Source organism: Drosophila montana, unplaced genomic scaffold (genome assembly GCF_035044405.1).
Source record: "Drosophila montana isolate Dmon_TW-CO22-7 unplaced genomic scaffold, ASM3504440v1 contig_3639_1, whole genome shotgun sequence".
Lineage (NCBI taxonomy): Eukaryota > Metazoa > Arthropoda > Insecta > Diptera > Drosophilidae > Drosophila > Drosophila montana.
In genome coordinates, this window is record NW_026998523.1 from 243316 (window position 1) to 262605 (window position 19290).

The following is a 19290-nucleotide window of genomic DNA, read 5'->3' on the forward strand; positions in this document are numbered from 1 at the left end:
TCAATAGGCCACATATATTTTACACAATTGTGGGTGGAAATCTCCAAAGACCTGGAACATGCATCAACTTTTCTTAATCAGACATTTTGCGCGTACTCGTTTTCCCTTATGAAAAATCTATAAATAGTGTTCCTTTAAAAAACCCATGGGATTAGAATATAAAATAGCTCAACAATATTTATTGTACTTATTTTAACATTTTTTTATTTATGGGCTTACAAATTATTTTTATGCAAAACAAATTTTTTTATAATTATGCCAAACTTTTTAAATAAATTCGTAAAATGTTCTGCCATTTAAAATAAATAAACGATATCTTTAAGGCAAGCACACGTACTTTAAGTTTATTTATTTGCGCCTAAAAGCGATATTTTTATGAAGATAATAATTTTTTAGGGCTAACTGTTAACGGCTGCTAATTTGTGTGGACCGACATTTAGCATGTCTAAAGCGGAGGCGTTTGTCTTGAATTTGGGCGGGGCTGAGGTTGACAGTGAACAAGTCAATCAAAAAAATTATTGCCAATATTTTTGTGCGCATAATCTCAACTGTTGTAAATCAGTTTCAATGTCTGCTGATTAGCTGACGATAAGATTCAGATTTTGCCCGCTACAACTAATACACAACTTTTCTCTCCCACTCTCTGTGTGTTTCAGGTGTTCGTTTAACGAGCTGAGCAAATTCCACGTGGCGGCGGTTCTTCCAGAAAGCCGCCTGGATGCGTTTTTGCTTTGATCGGCTGTGCTTCGCAACCAAGCGGCCAGCCAACAACAGCAACAGCCACCAGCAACAACAACAGCACAGCTGCACAAATGATCCGTGCAGCAGCAGCAGCAACACAAATGCACCACCAATCACAACCACCGCACCAACCGTCACTGTCTATGCCGAATACCAAAAGCTGCAGCCAGCGTTAATCAGCAGAGACGACACCGAGGCCAAGCCACCGGACATCAGCCCAGAGAGCGGCACCCGAGAGCAGCCACCGCCGCCGCCGCCGCCGCCGCTGCCAACGGCCCCTCAAGCACCCCCGCCACCAGCCACTAGCACCACCACCAGCACCAGCGTAGAGCGTCGCTATCGGCGCCACAGCAGCGCCGAAGATCAGAGGCGCACGAAAGCGTTTGCGATTGCGATTCCGTTTCCGAAAGCGAATTCGAATACGAATTTGCGAAAAGCGGTCAGCATGCAGCAGGAGCCGAACGCCAACTATCAGTTTCAGCCCGACCTGGGTCTGGTGAACATCGTCAACAACAACAACAACAACGGCAACAACAATTTCTCCAACAACAACAACAACTTTGCCAACAACGGCAGCGGCATCGTCACGCTACCCGCTGCGAACAGCATTGGTTACCTCGGTCTGGAGCATACAGCGGCGGGTCTACGCTTGATACCCGGCTCCGGTCCGTCGTGCCATTCGGACGTGCTCGCCCATACGCTGATCTACGGCACACCGCCGTCGGGTACGCCGCAACAGCTGCACACAGATCCGAGCAGCCTGCTGTATCAGCAGGAGCTGCAGCTGCAGCATCGCTACCAGCAATTGCAGCAGTTGCAGGCACAGACGCAGGGCGTTTACACCGCCTCCGGCAGTCCCGTCCCGGTGCTGTATCAGCCCACGCCCACCAGTCAACCCGTTGCCATACCCGGCGCCTGCCATTCACCCACCGCCCAGCAACACCAGCAGCAGCAGCAGCACCAGCAGCATCAGCATCAGCAGCCGCCCAACTCGTTGGCGCTGTCACAACAAATGCAGGGATTGCGCATATCGGGCAGCGGCTCAGCCACGCCCTCGCCGGTGGGCATGGTCGATGCCACGCTCATGATGAGCAACAATACGTATGTGGCGGCAACGCCACAGGAGGAGCGCTTCCTCCAGATCATACAGGCCAAGGAGATGAAGATCCAGGAGATGCAGCGCGCCCTCCAATTCAAGGATAACGAAATTGCCGAACTGCGCTCACATCTGGACAAGTTCCAGAGCGTCTTCCCCTTCAGTCGTAGCAGCGCCGCAGGCTGTGCGGGCACCGGTGCCGCCTCGCCCGGCGCTGGCAACGGCTCCGGCTCCAGCGCTGGCCCCACCACTGCCACGGGCGCCACTCGCAAGTCGGGTCAAACGTTTCAGCGCCAACGTGCCCAGGGCATCTCGGCGGAGCCGCAGAGTGAATCCTCGGTGCTGCTCGATCACATCAGCTTTCCCAAATACGAAAAGGATGAGCGGTGAGTGGCAATTTTTTGAGATTCTTTTTGTTTGAAATTCCCTGAATCTTAGTCGGGTAAAGATTAGAAAGATCTCCAAGATTGAGTTTGGTATGATTCATACTCTAGTTTCATATTCTAGTGGAGGGTATGATAAATTAGCCTAGAAGGAGATGTCCTGGACTATATAAATATAAATGTATATGTTCCTGATGAGTTTGTCTTTCCGTCAACCTGTTTCTATGTAAACTACATGCTTTCTCGGTTTTACATTTATTATTAAGAAGTTTCGCTTGAGCCCGTAGTTTTATTGCAAGCAGAATATATCGGGAACTAACAAATCGGTCCATTATATCATATTGACAAAATCAGCATTTACTTTCATTATTAGCCCCTTATATATGAATATATATGAATCCTATCAAAATGGGAAAACTATATCATATAGCTGCCACAAGAGAAATCGGTCGAATACTACGTTCTCTTTTATTTCTCAAGACTTGACTCAGCGAGCTTCCCTCTTCTCGTAACATGTCTGCAAAACCCTATCAAGTATAACAATTTGTAGCTCACATAGGAACAATTAATCGGAAATAAAACTTGCGTATAAAATCCGAGATGTTTACAAAAGTATTTTTCTTTCATGTTTATTTATATGCTAAGAGCCAAGCAAACCTTGAAATATTACTTAGATTATTCATTCCTGGAAAATTGATTTCAAACACCTTATCGTTAATTTCTTGTCTGTGACGTGTCTCGAAAATCCACATTTCCGGCCGTGTAAGGGAAAACTTTTAGGTAGGTTTCCATCAAGAATCGTACAGAATATTCGGTTGATATTGAAATTTCAAACAATACTGATTACAGCGTGTGAAAGATCAGGGCTGCCAGCTGTACCAGCCAGACGGCAGAGTTAGCTATAGATTATAAATATATATTTATATATAATTAAAGTATATATATATATAGCTCATATACACATATAGACCGATGCCGATAATGATCATCATTAGCCTCATCGTCGGCGATCTTAATCGATAGAAACAGCGCCTTTCGACTGTCCCAAAATGCGTTTATTAAAAATTGTGCTGACAGTTCGGCGGGTTCACAGTCCCCCAGTCTGCCCACAAATCATCAAAATGGCCTTGGACAGTGTCATATACTATATATACTAGATGTATATATATACTATATATATATATATATAATTTACTATAAAGCCAGTGCCAAATGGGCAGCTAGTATACAATTTAATTGCGTCATGTGGCAACATTTTGATAAATTTTTTTTTAAACAAATTCTTTTTATAACATTTTATCGGAAGAGCAAAAAAAAGTGCTCCCCAAAATTTGTTGAAAATTTCATTAATTTCGCATATAATATTTTAAAGAAAGGTAAAGCAAATAATTTTGTATCACAACGAACATTGTATACCCTTCAGCTGTTGACAGATTTCATATCTTGTATCTCGTAGCTACTTTAAATTTATGTATCTTGTATCTTGTACTAAAGTTCATTAGCTAGTCGCAAAGCCCACGTCAAGGCAATTGAAAATATTGTGAAAAAGCGTGGGGGCATTTTTCCGAACAAATCTTTTGGACTTTTTTAATTTTCACACTTGGCAGTTGTCTGGACGTTGGCTTTTTGGAACTTTTACTGCATCTGTTCTGAACTGTTTTTAACATTTTTATTGTTTTGCCGCCAATTTGTTTGCGTTCTTCGTCTTTGTTTGCAGTGAGAACAAAAAAAAAAAAAACATAAATATTTATTTTTTAGTTTTTGTGTTTTTTTCGTGATATGTTTTTTTTGTGTTTTTCGGCGTTCAGATGTTTCCTGCAACGTTGCCGGCGGCAGTCGGGGCAGATTGTTTGGAGACGACACGCGCGCCCAATTGGCTGTCAATGATGGTTTGTCTGGCAGCTATTAAAGAGCTATTATATGTAGTTACGGAATTAGACAGCGTTTAGATCTGGAAATTTTGAGCTAAATTTAGATATGTTTTATGTGTACCAGTTGAACAAACTGGCATAATCCCAACGGAATTCGTAAAACTGTTTCAGTTTCTTCGCTAGTTTCACTTGCTATAAGCTTGCAGAAGGTATTATAATATTGTCTCGAAATGCGTAACGCATAGACAAAGACATTTCCGACCCTATAAAGTATATATATTCTTGATCAGTGTCAACATTCGAGTCGATATAGCCACGACTCAGTTTTAAAGCTATCGTCTTGGAACTTTACGTCCCTCTTTCTGAGCACGCAGTACATATGTCGGACCCGGCTGGATCGGACCACTATATCATAAGGCTGCCATAGGAGAATTCAGTTGAAAATGAGGTTCTTGTATGAAAAACCTTTTGTTTTTCAAGATATCTTAACCATGCTCAGACCCTGTGCTTCTTAGACACGAGCAAAGCAATATGAGGATTATAAAGAGGTTCCGTCTGTAAGGGTATTAAATCTTCGGCGTGCTCTTTCTTGATCTTCATAAATTAAAATTAAATAAAAAGTTGTTTGTTATATGTTATATAATTAATTAATTATTAATAAATTTAAAGATATCAAGAACTAAACGGGAACAGTGAAGGTTCTTCTGCTTTATTTTTTTTTTGTTGAATCTTATTTGTATTTAATCTTTGGTACTAAATCTTCGGGGTGCCAAATGTATCCTCACTTTCTCTTCTTTACTTATCGTTATTTTTCAATATTTCACTATTTTATTTAGCTTCATATCGCCATTATTCTCGCTATTTAAGGCCAAAAGCGTCACAAAACTATTCCATTTGCCATACCAACATATAATTCCTTAACTGCTTTTTTTATGTATTGCCATATTTAGTTTCCGGATGATTGAGGTATACCAAAAATAAGTAAAATTCCCTGGATGCTTACTTATACAGATTCTAAGCAGGACTTTTAAGCACGATTATCTTAAGTATTCTCCAAAGATAATTCGGATGCTTGTGATGTCTTATTCTCCTGATTCGAAGATTATTTAGCTTCTAGCCAAGCAAATGGTAAATGCTAAGAACAAAAGACTCAAAATTTGTTCAATTGATTTGTTAATTTTTCTTTATTGGGATAATCTTTGAGTTTAGTCCTCGATTGATCGTCTTGACCTTGTTAAGAAACTACAATTCATGTACCCGCAGGCCGAATGCAATTTGGCGACTATTTCAATTCATTTGCATGCGCATATATACATATTTGTCTATCTGTGACAAATCTACATTTGGCATTAAATAATGCTGCAAATTTGTTAGCTGGACGCAATTTATGCGATTTTGTGGCCAATCGCGAACTGCTGACACAATCATTGAAAATCGCGGCAAATTGAAATCCGACTGGAAATGCGTTGTCAACAATTCAGCCTTTTAATGGCCGAAAATTCAATGCGACAGGGGGAGGAGCAGCGGCAGCGGCAGCTAACCAATTCGGCGTACACTCTATCTATGACTAAAATCTATGCCGCAGCCGTTGGCAACGCGTATGTGCAACAGGACATTTTTTGACACTCGCGTGGCATAAATCAAATGCGTCGCAGGCCGCCGGCGCTCCACGTTGCACTCGACTCCAGTCGACTCCGAGTCGGAGTCGGCTGACCGAACATTGCCTCTACTTGCCGCAGCTCCACTCGTGAGTCCCACATCTCCAAGTGCTCTCGGTGGGGCCATCTAATAAATAATGCCAGCAAATTGCGCGAATTTGTGTCGACTCCAGCCGTGTCTGTCGCAGGGGGTCGCTTGAGAACTTGCTACAGCGCATTATGAAAGCCAGTTGAGAGATGGCCAAGAGCAAAGCTTATGCAAATGTAGGGCACAATTTACCTGTTATAACTGCATAATCTAGCTGCAATTAAACAAAGTTCACAGAGATCACTTAGTTATTACAACTAAAGTCTTGATAAACTTTAACGCAATGCGCGTTAAAGAGTTGTATCTTTATTTAAATATATATTTTTGATTGCATAAATTTTGTAAATTTTATTCACTAATAATATTAATATTAATTGATTTACAAAAGTTACTTATTTTTTAGTACTAGAAATACTAGAAATAGATATTTATTGTTATTAATTCACTTAAGGTTTGGTTTAAACTTATTCCTCTTCTTTCAATTTCGACCAAAGTTTGCTCAAAAATCAGAACATCTTCTTTTTGAGATGGTATCATATCCATTTATTCAATGAGGACAGCGAAATTACCAAAATACAAATTCCAAATCTTGAACTAAGACATTTAATCATATAGTCGAATTTTTATAGCAGATATAACTCAATATTTATAGCAATAATAAAGATGAACTTGTCTTTCCCATCGTAATAATCTTGCAAGATTAAAGCAAGATTTTCCGATTTTTTTAATAGTTGTGTATTGTATGGATCTATTATATTTTTTTGTACCTATAAGTTGGTCGAAAAACCCATTTCCTTGCTTTCTATTTCACATTGCTGCTGAATGTGAAGGCTAAACATTTTAATAGTTGGCATAAATCAAATTATGGCTGTGATGAGTTTTTGTAGTCTATTACGGAATGAATTTAGCTCTTAAAATCTTTAACATTGTCGCATATGGCTTATTCCGGCTGCTTCTTCATATTTATTTATTTAGTAGTCCTTTCTTTTTCTGTTGCTTTCTGCGCCATTCGTGTGTCCTTTGCTTAAAACGCCGGGCTTCTAACATTTTTTTTTTTTTGAAAGAAGCCATTCATAATAATTTGAAGCATATGAAAGAAATAATATGGATTTCAGGCTCCCTTTTGGGTATGCTACGGAATTTGTATAAAATGTAAGGGCCTATTTTATTAGTTTTTAAATTAGTCGCAAATATTATAGGCATAAAAAACTTGCAGAGGTGTTGGTCTTGGAATTTAAAACTGACTCAGATAGACTCTTTCCGCAATCGGACTTTTCTTTCTCGAGTTATGGCCATGTAAAGCTTTTACATAATCTTAGAACTTGAATATCTCGGGTATTTCGGCTATTCGTCGCCCTAATTCGTCAAAAATTTGAATTTCATATACAATCTATAAATGGCAGCCATCTTGCTTTCAAATTTAGGACATGGTCTGTGAATACGTGGGAATAAAGCAAGATTAAGGAAAGGCCACAGTCATGCGACTAGAGAGCAACTCAGTGTTGTAGAATAAATTGCTTAAAGCAGTCTAAAATAAAATAAATAAAATATTTTAATCATTCTTTAACTACATGCGTTTATTATATAATTATAAATGTATTATATGAATGCTTCCTAAAACCATTTTGTTATATTTTAGTTACATACTTTTTTCCTCATGTTTCTCTCGCATATTACCCAACACTGCCTCGCAGGTGTTAAATGCGATTTGACAGTTAGTCATAAATTAACGCCCACACACAATTTGCAACTTACAAAACACCTCGAGTTATCTTTATTATCTCAAATTACATACGCATATATCATCAGGTCTTTGGTTCGAGTTGTGGTCTATGCGGGTTGTCCAATTGCTTTTGCTGCTGTCGCTAATAACTATTTGCACAGCCAATTTGGACTGAAAGCAAAAGTCAACTTCAAATAATTGAACGCACCCGCAATTGAAACTCTCAAACTCGGAGATCTGCGCCTTGGGAGGCTGGCTCTGAGAGAAAAAGGTGCAGCGCCGACTCGTTGGCGTCTATTTGTTGTGCAGCGGTGGGGCGCGGGGGAGGGGCTTTACTTCAGCCTTGGCATGCCTGGGCACGCATAAAATCAAATTTACGCACAAATATAGTCATATAAATGGTTATAGCTTCCGATAGACAACTGGAACGTTGGCTGGCTGGCTGACTGGCTGCCAGCACGCCCCAAAGGTCTAATTGAAGCTATTAATTGTTTGGCTCGCCCGCGGTGGCATGACCAGAAAGTGGCACCCTGCCACACCATTTGCAGCCAACGAGCGAATGCCTCCTTCGTGGCTTACACAAATTGCACACCACATGCATTTCTAGCCTGCTGTGCTGCTTGTGCGAATGGTAATTTACGCATAACAAATGCAGCAAACTAGACTAAATGATCGAATATACGCATGCCCTGTAAATTGAGCGAGAAATCTGTTTTACATATATTTAGTATGTGGTATTATCTTTTAATTTTAGTTATCCATAATACGATACTTTATTTACTATGTTATAGTTTTTGAAATTTAAACAGTTAACTATTCAATTTATAAATGATCCACTATATGCATGCATATGAAAATGAAAGATACTTTATCTGTATAAAACATGTCAAATTTGATGACTCCAGATCTTAAAACCAAAGAGATTGGCTCATAAAGTAGGCTTTCGATTATCGAATGGAAATGGGACAAGTTATTGATTATTGAAAAACAACTTATACTAAAGAATAGTTAAGTTAAAAATAATGTCGCTGAGATATTTTACGATTGAAAAACAAAGATTCGATAAGAGATGGGATTTATTTAATTGCATTTCAATTGACTTCAAGTCGTAACAAAAATGTGGAGATAACATAAAAACTTAAAGAATCATATCTTTTATTTTTAAAATAAAATATATTTTTAAATTATTTTTCTAAAAAGCACACAATTTTTTTTATTGTATTCTCTGCCCTAATTATCTACTAGAGCTAAGCAGCATTTTAATAGATATCCTGCTTTTTCCTGACCATTTTCCAAATGTTAATCCCAAAAGTTAAGTTACTTTTCGAGCGCCTCAATCTTAGGGTATTTTGCATCTTGTGGCGTTGGAATAGCGCCGCGGGTGTTGCACCAATAGCATCGTTGCCACAGCCTCGCACCACATCGAACTCTAAAACTCGAACCCGTTTCGGGTGCCCAAATAAACATTTTGGTCGGGGCGTTGAAATCTAATACGCATTTTTCTTTCGCAAAAAAAAACCCAAAAAAAAAACGGCGCTTGCAGCATGCGAAATTAAATTGGTCGCTTCCTAGGCGACCGACACCAGCAAAAGCAACACCAACTGGCACCTACGACAAATACACTGTAAGAAATCTTAGATTAGGTTCTATAACTGCGAAGTATGTCTGAGTATTTTGATGATAATTTTGCTCTTCCCATTTAATTTAAGATAATTTGCTATATTATATTACAAATTGAACCTGGCTCATCTAGGCGGAAACTTGTTTTGTCAGTAATTCCGAAAAAGGTTCACCTTCCGATTGTAGCTTTTGTGATTTACTTAAATACAGCGAAATATGAATTCATAAACTTTTTAAAGTCAACGCTCATCCATTTTACTTTAATTTCTTTCCATTTTCCAATTTCCGTTCTAGGCGGGAATCTACGAAACCGGTGAAACTTGTGTTCCTCAATTTTTTTAAAATATTTTGATGTGGTTTTCTAAAACCGTGAAAGTAAATGATTTTTTCAGACTTCTTTGAAAATAGTTTAGAGGCGATCGAATGACAAACAAGATGGGTTTCTAACAACATTGTGTCTTTCTTTTCTTCTCTAAGAGAAGTTCTCTTCTCCTAATTATATTCTTATATTCGGTATTATTGTTATATTATCTGATCAGTAACTGTTTATATTCACTGCAAAAACTATTTCTAATAATATAAAATTATCCATTAAATGTTTATTTTGTTTTTCCAAAGTTTTTCTTATATATCTGCATAAGTCTCTTTTGAAATGTAGTCCATGATTTCTTGCAGTGTATGAATTGGAGTTTAACGTCGCCGTTAACTGCGTGACTGTCGCGTATCGAGTAGCTTGTATGTTTATTAAATTTTTATATTTTAATTGTAAGTGTTGTCTTGTGTGTGCTAAAAATATGCGATTACCTGCCAAACAGGCAGTGCAGCTTGTCTGTTGGCCTGGCCTAGCCTGGCCCGGCCTGGCTGGCTGGCTGGCAACCCCCACACCACCCCACACCCCACACAGCTGAACTCATCAGCCACTATCGTGGCTTCATATTGGTTGCTATGCGCCTGCGCCACGTTGCCAGAGCTTACAAATTGGGTGCACACAGTTTGGAGCCACCCCGAAATGACGACAGCCGCGTTACGCCCGATATTAAAAGTTGGGCTTTAATTAATCGGCCCAAGTCGATATAGTTGCCTGGCTAGCTGGCTGGTTGGTTCGTTGTCAAATTCGCTGACAGATAAAGTCATTTGACATTTACAGGCATTGGCAACATGGCATATGGCTGCAGTTGTGCCCCCCTCTCCAAGACCTACCTCTCCTTACTGCCTTATTTTCAAATTTGTTTTAATTTCATATCAAGTCAATGTTTTTTGTTTGTTTTTTTTCTATATTTTTTCCTTTACGCACAATGACAGCCACTTGTTGTATTGGTTGTAAGCCAAACTGGCGAACCAGATAAAAAACGATTTATATGTGTCAGTTGTGGAATTAATTGGCCTTTTGACTTTGTCAGCGTCGAATGTGCAGAATACTTGTTAAGACCACGACCGATCATTTTAGGACGTGTCCATTGACAGTTTGCTACCATATTTGACATGGCCGTAACGTAATTTATTGAATACATATTTATCGAAAACTAAATCTATGCATTTATCAATTTGCAGATCCCGTGAACTTATCAAAGCGGCCATTTTGGATAATGATTTCATGAAGAACTTGGACTTGGCGCAAATACGCGAAATTGTCGATTGCATGTATCCGGTTAAATATCCAGCCAAAAATCTAATCATCAAGGAGGGAGATGTCGGCAGCATTGTATACGTTATGGAAGGTGAGTCATCTTTTATATAATATTTTTTTCAATTTAAATGCATTCTGAGGAAAGAATGAGGGAAGATGGTATAGTTACGTGTATGTAACCTACATGAATATATAATATTTGATGGGGATTTATCAGATCTTAAATTTTTAAAAGTTTATTGACTCACTTTTCGACAAATTTCCGAATCGATCTAGATTGATTTGCTGTCTGAACATAATACAATTTCTAAAGTCAAAATGAAATTAGTCTAAATAAATTTCAAATACCTTTCAAACCTAAACATTCCTTTTGATTTCTACACATTTTATTTTAATCAACATATATAACACCTTTTCCAAATTGAAAGTTTGTTTTATTTTCGCCATGGTTTTAATTTTGGTGAAACTCATAAAGAAAGTGAAGAAAAAATGTTGTTGTAAATTTGCAATGTTATTGAAGCATCCATCAATTATTCTTCAGATGGGTATGTTATTGAAATGTAATTTTTTTTTTTAATGTTGTGTGCTTTGAAAAGGGGTTTCTTTTATAAATTTAATATATGTTCCTCCTTGGCGCACTTAAGTATGCAAAATTGTATCCCAGCTGATCTTGCTTCTCTTTCTGGCACCGCCCACAAGTATGCAATAGAAAATTGTACAATTGCGATTTGCATCAACTGTGTCTGCATTATTTATTTTCATTCCCCGCTAACTGCACTGCTACCCCGAACTGTGCAGCTGGCTGTGTTGGACGCCCACGGCTGTCGTAGTTCCGTCTCCCGATCGTGCCACTCGTTGTGGCAGATAAGTAGCGCCTACTTTGGCAGCACACTCTGCACACGCGCAGCTGTGGCATCGATTCTGTTGGCGCTGTTGATGTTGTTGTTGTGGCTGTTGTGGTTGTTGTGGTTGTCTGTGCCCTCCCAGAAATGCGCATGCGTCGTGGTCGCACCCACACAGCCCGTCGAGAAGTTCACAAGTTTGCCATACCAGCGAAATGTCAGCGGTTGGGCAGCTGCTCCTAAATATAGTTTTACGATTTTCCTTTCCATTTCAAATACCCTGTGCCTATTCGAATTGGGTGTGATTAAGTTGTAGATATCGAAAATATAGATAAACATATTTTTATGTAAATATTTATGTATGTATATATTTTCTATGTCAAAAAAAAGTTAGATCAATCTGTGAGGCTTAGATTATTAGATTAGATGATATGTATGAGTTGTATACCCTTCCGTTTTACTCTTCCGACATACAAAAACAAAATCTGTAAAGATTGTTCCTTGATCTCATAAAGAAAATCAAATTATTCATGAACGTATTTGATTTCCTGTCAGATTACCCAAAACCCAACTACAGAGTATCTGCTAGTCTAGCAATTTTGCCTGGAGCGTTCTTACAACTTTATTGCTTGTTTTTCTTCTTTTTTTTTTATTTGGGGTGTGTTTGTGTCTAATTGTTGTTTTAAATATTTGCACGCCATTGTCTGAATTTGCTTAGATTTTGAGTTTAGGATTGGCTTTTGTTGTTGCTATTCGTGTTAATTTAGTGGCCGACTTAATTTAACATTTTAGTTGCGTCAGCAAAAAGTTAATTGCATTATGTTCAAATTAAAAACTCGACTATGAAGCGCCAAAATGAAGAAGAAAAAAGTTAACGTTGTGCGCTTCCTCGTAAAAACTGAAACCAAATGATAATTCATTATGATGATAATAATGCTGATGATCATGCAACGCCGCCGACAGTTGCTTCCTTAATCTGTGCAACCTCCGCACTTGAAAGCCGGCTGCACCAACTACGACTGCTCCTGGCCCGCTACCCGTTTCTCGGGAGCCAAAAAAACAACAGATGCCATGGCAGCTGTTATATACAATACACTCTCACAAAGAGAGAGTAAGAGAGTGAGTGTGTGTGTGTGAGTAAAATTCTCATCTTACATGATCGTAGCAGCAGATGTGCAAAACTCGTGAGTGCCGGCCATGTGAGTGAATCGCATGCGCTTTAAGTGAATGAATGAATGGTTATGATAACCCACTACCCATGGCTGTGACAAGTGAGGTTTATAATATTGCGATAAGGCAAGTACATTTACGTACATAAAAACATTGTGATAAGGAATTCATTAAGTGGCATAAATTGAATGTGATTAAAACAAAAGCCTCTGTGTCTATGTCTATTTAAGCATCACGGCAAATAGTAGGAATTGATTTAAAATTGTTTTATTTTGAAATGAGCTAAGCTTTGACTTTAAAGTAACAATATTAATTTCAGGGATTCAAACCATGTACCAGGCAACTATCTTAATTTACACGCCTTTTTATTTACTGGTCACACAACAAAATATGGCACGTCGTGTTGTTTGCCAGCAAACATGTGTATGTGCAAATGTACTTTTTTAGTTTTTTTTTTTTATAAAGATAATAAATTGTATTCGTCAAGTAAACAAAAATAACTTATATGTCATAGGTGTGTCACATTAAACAACTTATCAAGGAATATATATGTATATGTAGCGTTCCAGTTATGTATGTGTAGCAGATCAGGGAATAGACCTTGCCTAACCTAACCAACGCACTTGTTTGCGTTTACGCTTTACCTGCATGTGCATGTGCGTGCGTTTTAGAATATGTGTGTGTGTGTATGTGCTCAAACGTTAGTCGCTCTCAAAAGCGCGCACACGTTTTTTGCAAAATGTGTCTCTCACCCGCACACAGACTGATCGCGTCGCTCAGCTGTGCTGCTGCCGATCTCTCCCACATCCCAATTACACTCTCAGTCGGACTCTCCCTCTCTAGCTCGCGCGCGCAAGCTGTTTGAATCACAACCGAAATCATTTGTTCAGCAGCCAGCGTAGCAAGTAAACGTGCGAGGCGCATGCGCGCTCGGCCTGCACACTACAACAACAAAAAAACTCGTGTTTCGTTTTCGTGCGTGATTCGTGCTCTTCGTGTATCGTTTACTTTTGCAGCTTTTTTTTTTTGCATATTGTGTGCACGCTTCGTCGCGCGTGGAATATTACAACAACAAGCGCAGCCCACATAAAGAGGGGCATTAAAAGTAGAAGAAATAATACTAATACTCAAGCACATGCTCACATACAAACTAACTTACGTATACCTAGACATAACAGACACATACCGACAATAACAATGCCTTTAACACGTTTTATTTTTATGTTTTTGCGCTATTTTCAACAAGACAATTACATAAATACATAAACAATTTCTGTTGTTGCCGTTGTTGTTGTTATTCGTGCGCCCCATTCTGAAATCAACGAGAGGCGAACGAACCAATTTTCCCATGTGGTGTTTACAAAACCAAATCGAAACCCGGCTATAAACCAGAAATTATGTAGAATAGCCAGCGACAAGCTATGCTGTAAAGTAAAAACAAAAATAAAAACAAAAGTGAAAGTGTAAAAAAGAAAAAAAAAACATACCAACTCCTGTTGCAGTTCGTGGGCGTGCCAGTTCGTAGAGACACAAAGCAAGAAACAAGAGAGGTAGAGCGGAAGGGGAACTGGAGTTACAGTACATTTGCTCTTTATATATACTTTTTTTATTTTTTCATTTTTGTGTCGATTGAACGAAAAGATCACTTGAAGAATTCCGGTTTTTGTGGTTTTTCACAGTTGCTGTTGTTGTTGCTGCTGTTGTTGCTGTTGTTGCTGTTGTTGTTGCTATTTGTTTCATGTTGCTTGCCCCCTCGCATTTGGCGCATTTGTATTTTGTCGGTCATTGGTCCGAAAAAGTGTAGACAAAAAATACTTTTTGTATATATAAAATACTTGAATAAGGGTCCAAGCCAAATGTCGGCTGCGAACCGACCAACAAAAAAAAAGAGCCATATCTCGACTCTGACAAACAATTAAATTGATATACACGCAGAGATAATATATTCACAGTCTGATATAGAGCCCATCAGCGGAGAGTCGTGCAAGAATGTTTAGTAGTAAGAAAATCTGATATTGCAGCACATCATTTTCTGAAGAAATGCGGAAGACGTGGATAGCATTTCGTATGGTGTGCAAAAGAAATGTCAAAATTAAAGCCAACATTAAATTAGAAATCGTGCGAAAGCCAAAGACAATCGCAAAGCCCAACCCAAAAATGACAAAAAGAAAACGCAAAATGTTTATCTTCGTTGTGCCAAAAATCAAATACCCTCCCAGACATAAACAAAATAATTCAATGGATCTCAGGCAGAACATTCTATAGGATATGCCAACATGTCAGGCGAGCTTCGCCAAGATATGGCTAAAAAGCCAAAAAAAAAGTTTGATATACCAGAATTCAGTTTTCGACTGATTGTTGCCATGCCGGATATATCATATGGAGCTCTGATCCAGCCGACTCTGATAGGTATTACGTGCCACAAAAGAACATCAAGATTACCTTTTAACTGACAATTCTGATAACCAATCTATATACTCTGTAAAGCGAGTTTGATAGGGTATCAAAGAGCAAAGACAAAAGACAAAAAGTCACAAACAACAAAGTGTGTTAATTTCATGCGTTTTGCTACGTTCGGATTCTGCTTTGTGGCCCATTTGACTTCTTCACTGCGCAGCTCATTTGTCTCAAACGATCGTTTATCTGGAGGGGAACTGCGTTCATTAATCGGCTACGCGGGCTTGTCAAGGGGGGGAAACTCTCACTTTCCCAGCGGCTCGTAGGCAGACAAGTTTCCATGGAACTATGCGATATGCTAAATGAGCAGCGCTTTCCTGTCGGATGATTAAGAAACTTGCCAGCTTCGAGCTACGATTTGATGATCATAACTAAGTGTAAGAAAATGAGCGGATAAGGTGGATAATGTGGAAATGGGCAGCAATTTGACTGGAGGCCACCTATAAAATCCGACACGCAAAATTATAATATATAATTTGCCGGGTTGTGATCAAATGCGATCAAAGGCGATCTGCTGCGGTTGACATATGCTACATATCAATTGGGCACATTTCCAGGCCATAAAACGTAATCTTATCAGCGGGGTTATTAGAGAGCATTTTAGGGGTTCCACCAGCCAATGATCTGTAATTGAATTTCAATGATCAAACTTAACATGAGCTAGACAAAGCATTACAGCGCATGTCTGGAACTGAAATACCCTGCGCTTCATTTCAGATAATATATGCCTTATATGCCTTACATAATTTGAAAATGTGCATGCTTACATATTTATCTTGATCAAGTGTTCAATTATAGCACAAAAATTATTGCTTTGATCAATAATATATGATATTTCATGAATTTCTGTATTTAATTAATGTAATGATACCTTTTTCGTGGAATTAAGAATGCTATACACCACAATTTTGTGGTTCAATACGATTTCAAGTGCTCACAATTACACGAACTGTCGTTAACTCTTACAAGTTCGTATCAGGTATCATAATATATATATGACACATTCTTTTTGATACCAAACACAAAATTTTGCGGTTCAGGCTGAATAATTTAGCATGCATTAATTATCATCGAATCGAATACACTGAAAACTGGATCTTTTTAGACTTTATTTTTAGGAATTCTCTAAAAACTCAGGAATCTTTACAAATGTTAAGAAACAGATTATTAAAGTCTGGAATTAAAGCACACACCAAAGCTAAGAATCTCGGAATATTCCGTAGTAGAAAAAAATTGAATGATTTTCACTTTTACAAATTAAAATCACGCGTTTTTTGTCAAGTGATTTTAATTAGCGACATATTTACGAAAGTGAAATTGAGAGTAGGCAAATAAAATCTCCATTTACCGTGTGATTAATATAAGGTCTTGCCATATAAATATAAATTATATATATAAATTGGCTGGATAGATAATAAGTACAACTTTATAATTCGATCATCATTTCCCAATCAAGACAATATATATATTTAAATACATATGTATATATATAGACCTATAAAATATGCGCTACAACTGGTAATAAAAAATCGTTTGTCATAACAAATACCAGTTCCAAATTGTCCCTATTCATTGTTCGATTCGCGGTTCTTGAAGCCAAATAAAAAAGATAAATTGTTGTTGCTAATGAGCTCACGATGATTCTGGTTTGACTACAATCTAAAATGTATATATCCACAATATATGATCTTAAGATCCCAGACATGCTCGTACTACCTGAAAATGTCAATCAATTTGAACTTTCTTTATTAGCATAGACAAACAAACGAAGTTATAAATATTTATTATTATAATTTACAAGCGAAAAAAAATGAAGAAAAAAAATGGAAAACGCGGTCAGGTTAAAAAAAGGTGACTAAGCCAGTGGAATTTTTAATGTTGGCTTTGACAGGCAGCGGAAAGGGGCAAGAAACAGACGAGGGCAGGTAATAAAAAGGTTTTATTATAATTTTTTGATGTAGTTTTTGTTTTTCTTTTATGGTGTTGTATGTAATTGCAGACTGTCAGGCAAAGCGAAGAAATCAAGTGAACGAAATATTATGGAGCTCTTGCCCTTGGCACATAAGCAGCTGCCTGTGACTGTGGCTGAAAAAAACCATCCAGTTTAATTGAGGCTGGTCGTCGAGAGACTGGGCGCTGGTTCAAACCCCGTTACGTTTATAAATAGCCGCAGCTCAAAAGCCAAATGTTAAGCCGCTAAAATGGCTGAAACGGCTTTTGCAAAATTCTTGCGATTGTATTCAAATCACAGACAAGCCGAGACAGAGAGGGAGAGCGAGAGCGAGACGCAGACTGAGCGGCTGGCTTAGCCAACTTGTTGACCTTGCCCGTTTCAGCCGTTGTTTCGTTTAAGCCAACTTGCGTCCATTGCAAAATCTTTTGGCCAGCTGCATTTGCTGTTTGCTAACTATTTCTTTTTCTTTTTCAAGTTGTTCAACACTGCGTGACGGATTTCCGCATTGGCGAACACCTTCCCCCCACCTTCTCTCTCTCTCTGCCAAACTTTTTGAACTCTGCCCCCTTTGGCGGCGCCTTTCAATTTGCAAACTTGTTGTAGACAACATAGTATAAAATTTCCATTGGTTGCAAATTGAGTCTTTCTGCGGCTCCGCGGCAGCTGTGTCCCATTATCGATGCCAGTTGCCGCTGCTTCCGTCTTATCAGCTGCAGAGCTGCGACACGAGGTTGTGTCTCTGACACGTCCTGATAAGCGATTCGAGTATTTACATTTCCATTCATTCGGCAAAATGTATTTTTGGTCATGTTACACAAATACCGAGTGCAACAAAAACAAAACAATTTGAGAAAAATTTGTTATTTGTTTACTGATTGATGATGTGAATGAAGCGAAGTGAAGGTGAACTGTGATCGGTAGTTGGCTATCTTTTCAGTCATTATTTGCCACTTTTGTTGTCTGGCCAAAAGCAATCACGTAATTGCCTGGGTAACTCCCATTTGTCAGCTTTTTGTGAGTTGGTCAACGTTTTGTGGGTTAAATGGTAATGTGACATTTTATTTTATTTTTTGGAGCACCTTGAAAGTTAATATAAATGCGTAAACTTCGGCTTGATTTGTATACAAAAGGCAAAAAGTGTGGTCAGTTAGCCAGAGACTTGTACCTTTCTTTAGGTTTAAATTTAAGACATTTTTATTGATGATCTTAACCGTTTTAGTAGGCTTCTACAGAAGCCGTAGGCTTAATGATCGCTGATCAGCTGCTACTTTAACTTATTTTCTTTTCCCTTCAAGCTAAGCTCGTGTTGTTAAGAATGATCAGCAAATGGTCACAAGGGTAGTCTAGTTTTAGAATTCCTATTGCAGTTGTTTTTTTTGAGCATTAGGCCTAACAATAATCTAAGCCTCAGGCTTAGCTAATGATCGCTGATCAGCGGCTACTTAAACTCTGTTTCTTTTCCATTCAAGCTAAGTTCTTCTTGATTAAAATGATCCGCAAATGATCACCAGGGGATTCAAGTTTTATGTTTCATCGCAATTGTTTATATATGATCATTAGGCCTAGCAATAATAATTCATCCATAGGTACTCGATCGTACTTTGGGAGCGTTGTGTTGGCTTTTTCCAATCCTTAGGCTTAGTTAATGATCGCCGATCAGCGGCTACTTAAACTCGGTTTCTTTTCCATTGATCCGCAAATGATCACCAGGGGATTCTAGCTTTAGACTCTTATTGCAATTGTTTGTTATTTATCATTAGGCCTTTTGATAATCACTGATCTATAGGTACTTGAGTGTTGGGCTAAGGCTTAGCTAACGATCACTGATCAGCTACTATTTAAACTCGACATCTTTGTCTGAAATTATCACTAGGGGATTCTAGTCTAACACTCTTACTGCAGTTGTTTTTCGATGAGCATTATTTGTAGTAATTATCACTTGACTATAGCTACTTGAACTATGAGCTTAGTGAGCGTTGTGTTGGACTTTCCCGGAATGATCTGTCGGGGAATTCCTACCTTGAATTTATTTTTGACTCTCGTATTAGTCTGTTTACTCA

General features: G+C 38.5%; 1 protein-coding gene across 1 annotated transcript in view; it reads left to right on the plus strand.

Annotated features, from left to right (window-relative positions):
* The window catches only part of for (cGMP-dependent protein kinase for), a 47187-nt gene that overhangs the window by 19965 nt on the left and 7932 nt on the right, over positions 1–19290 (plus strand). The window contains exons 3-4 of the mRNA XM_064692759.1: positions 657–2223; positions 10732–10898. Of these exons, the coding sequence (XP_064548829.1) occupies positions 719–2223; positions 10732–10898 (1672 nt within the window). The 5' untranslated portion in view covers positions 657–718. The remainder of the gene's footprint in view (positions 1–656; positions 2224–10731; positions 10899–19290) is intronic.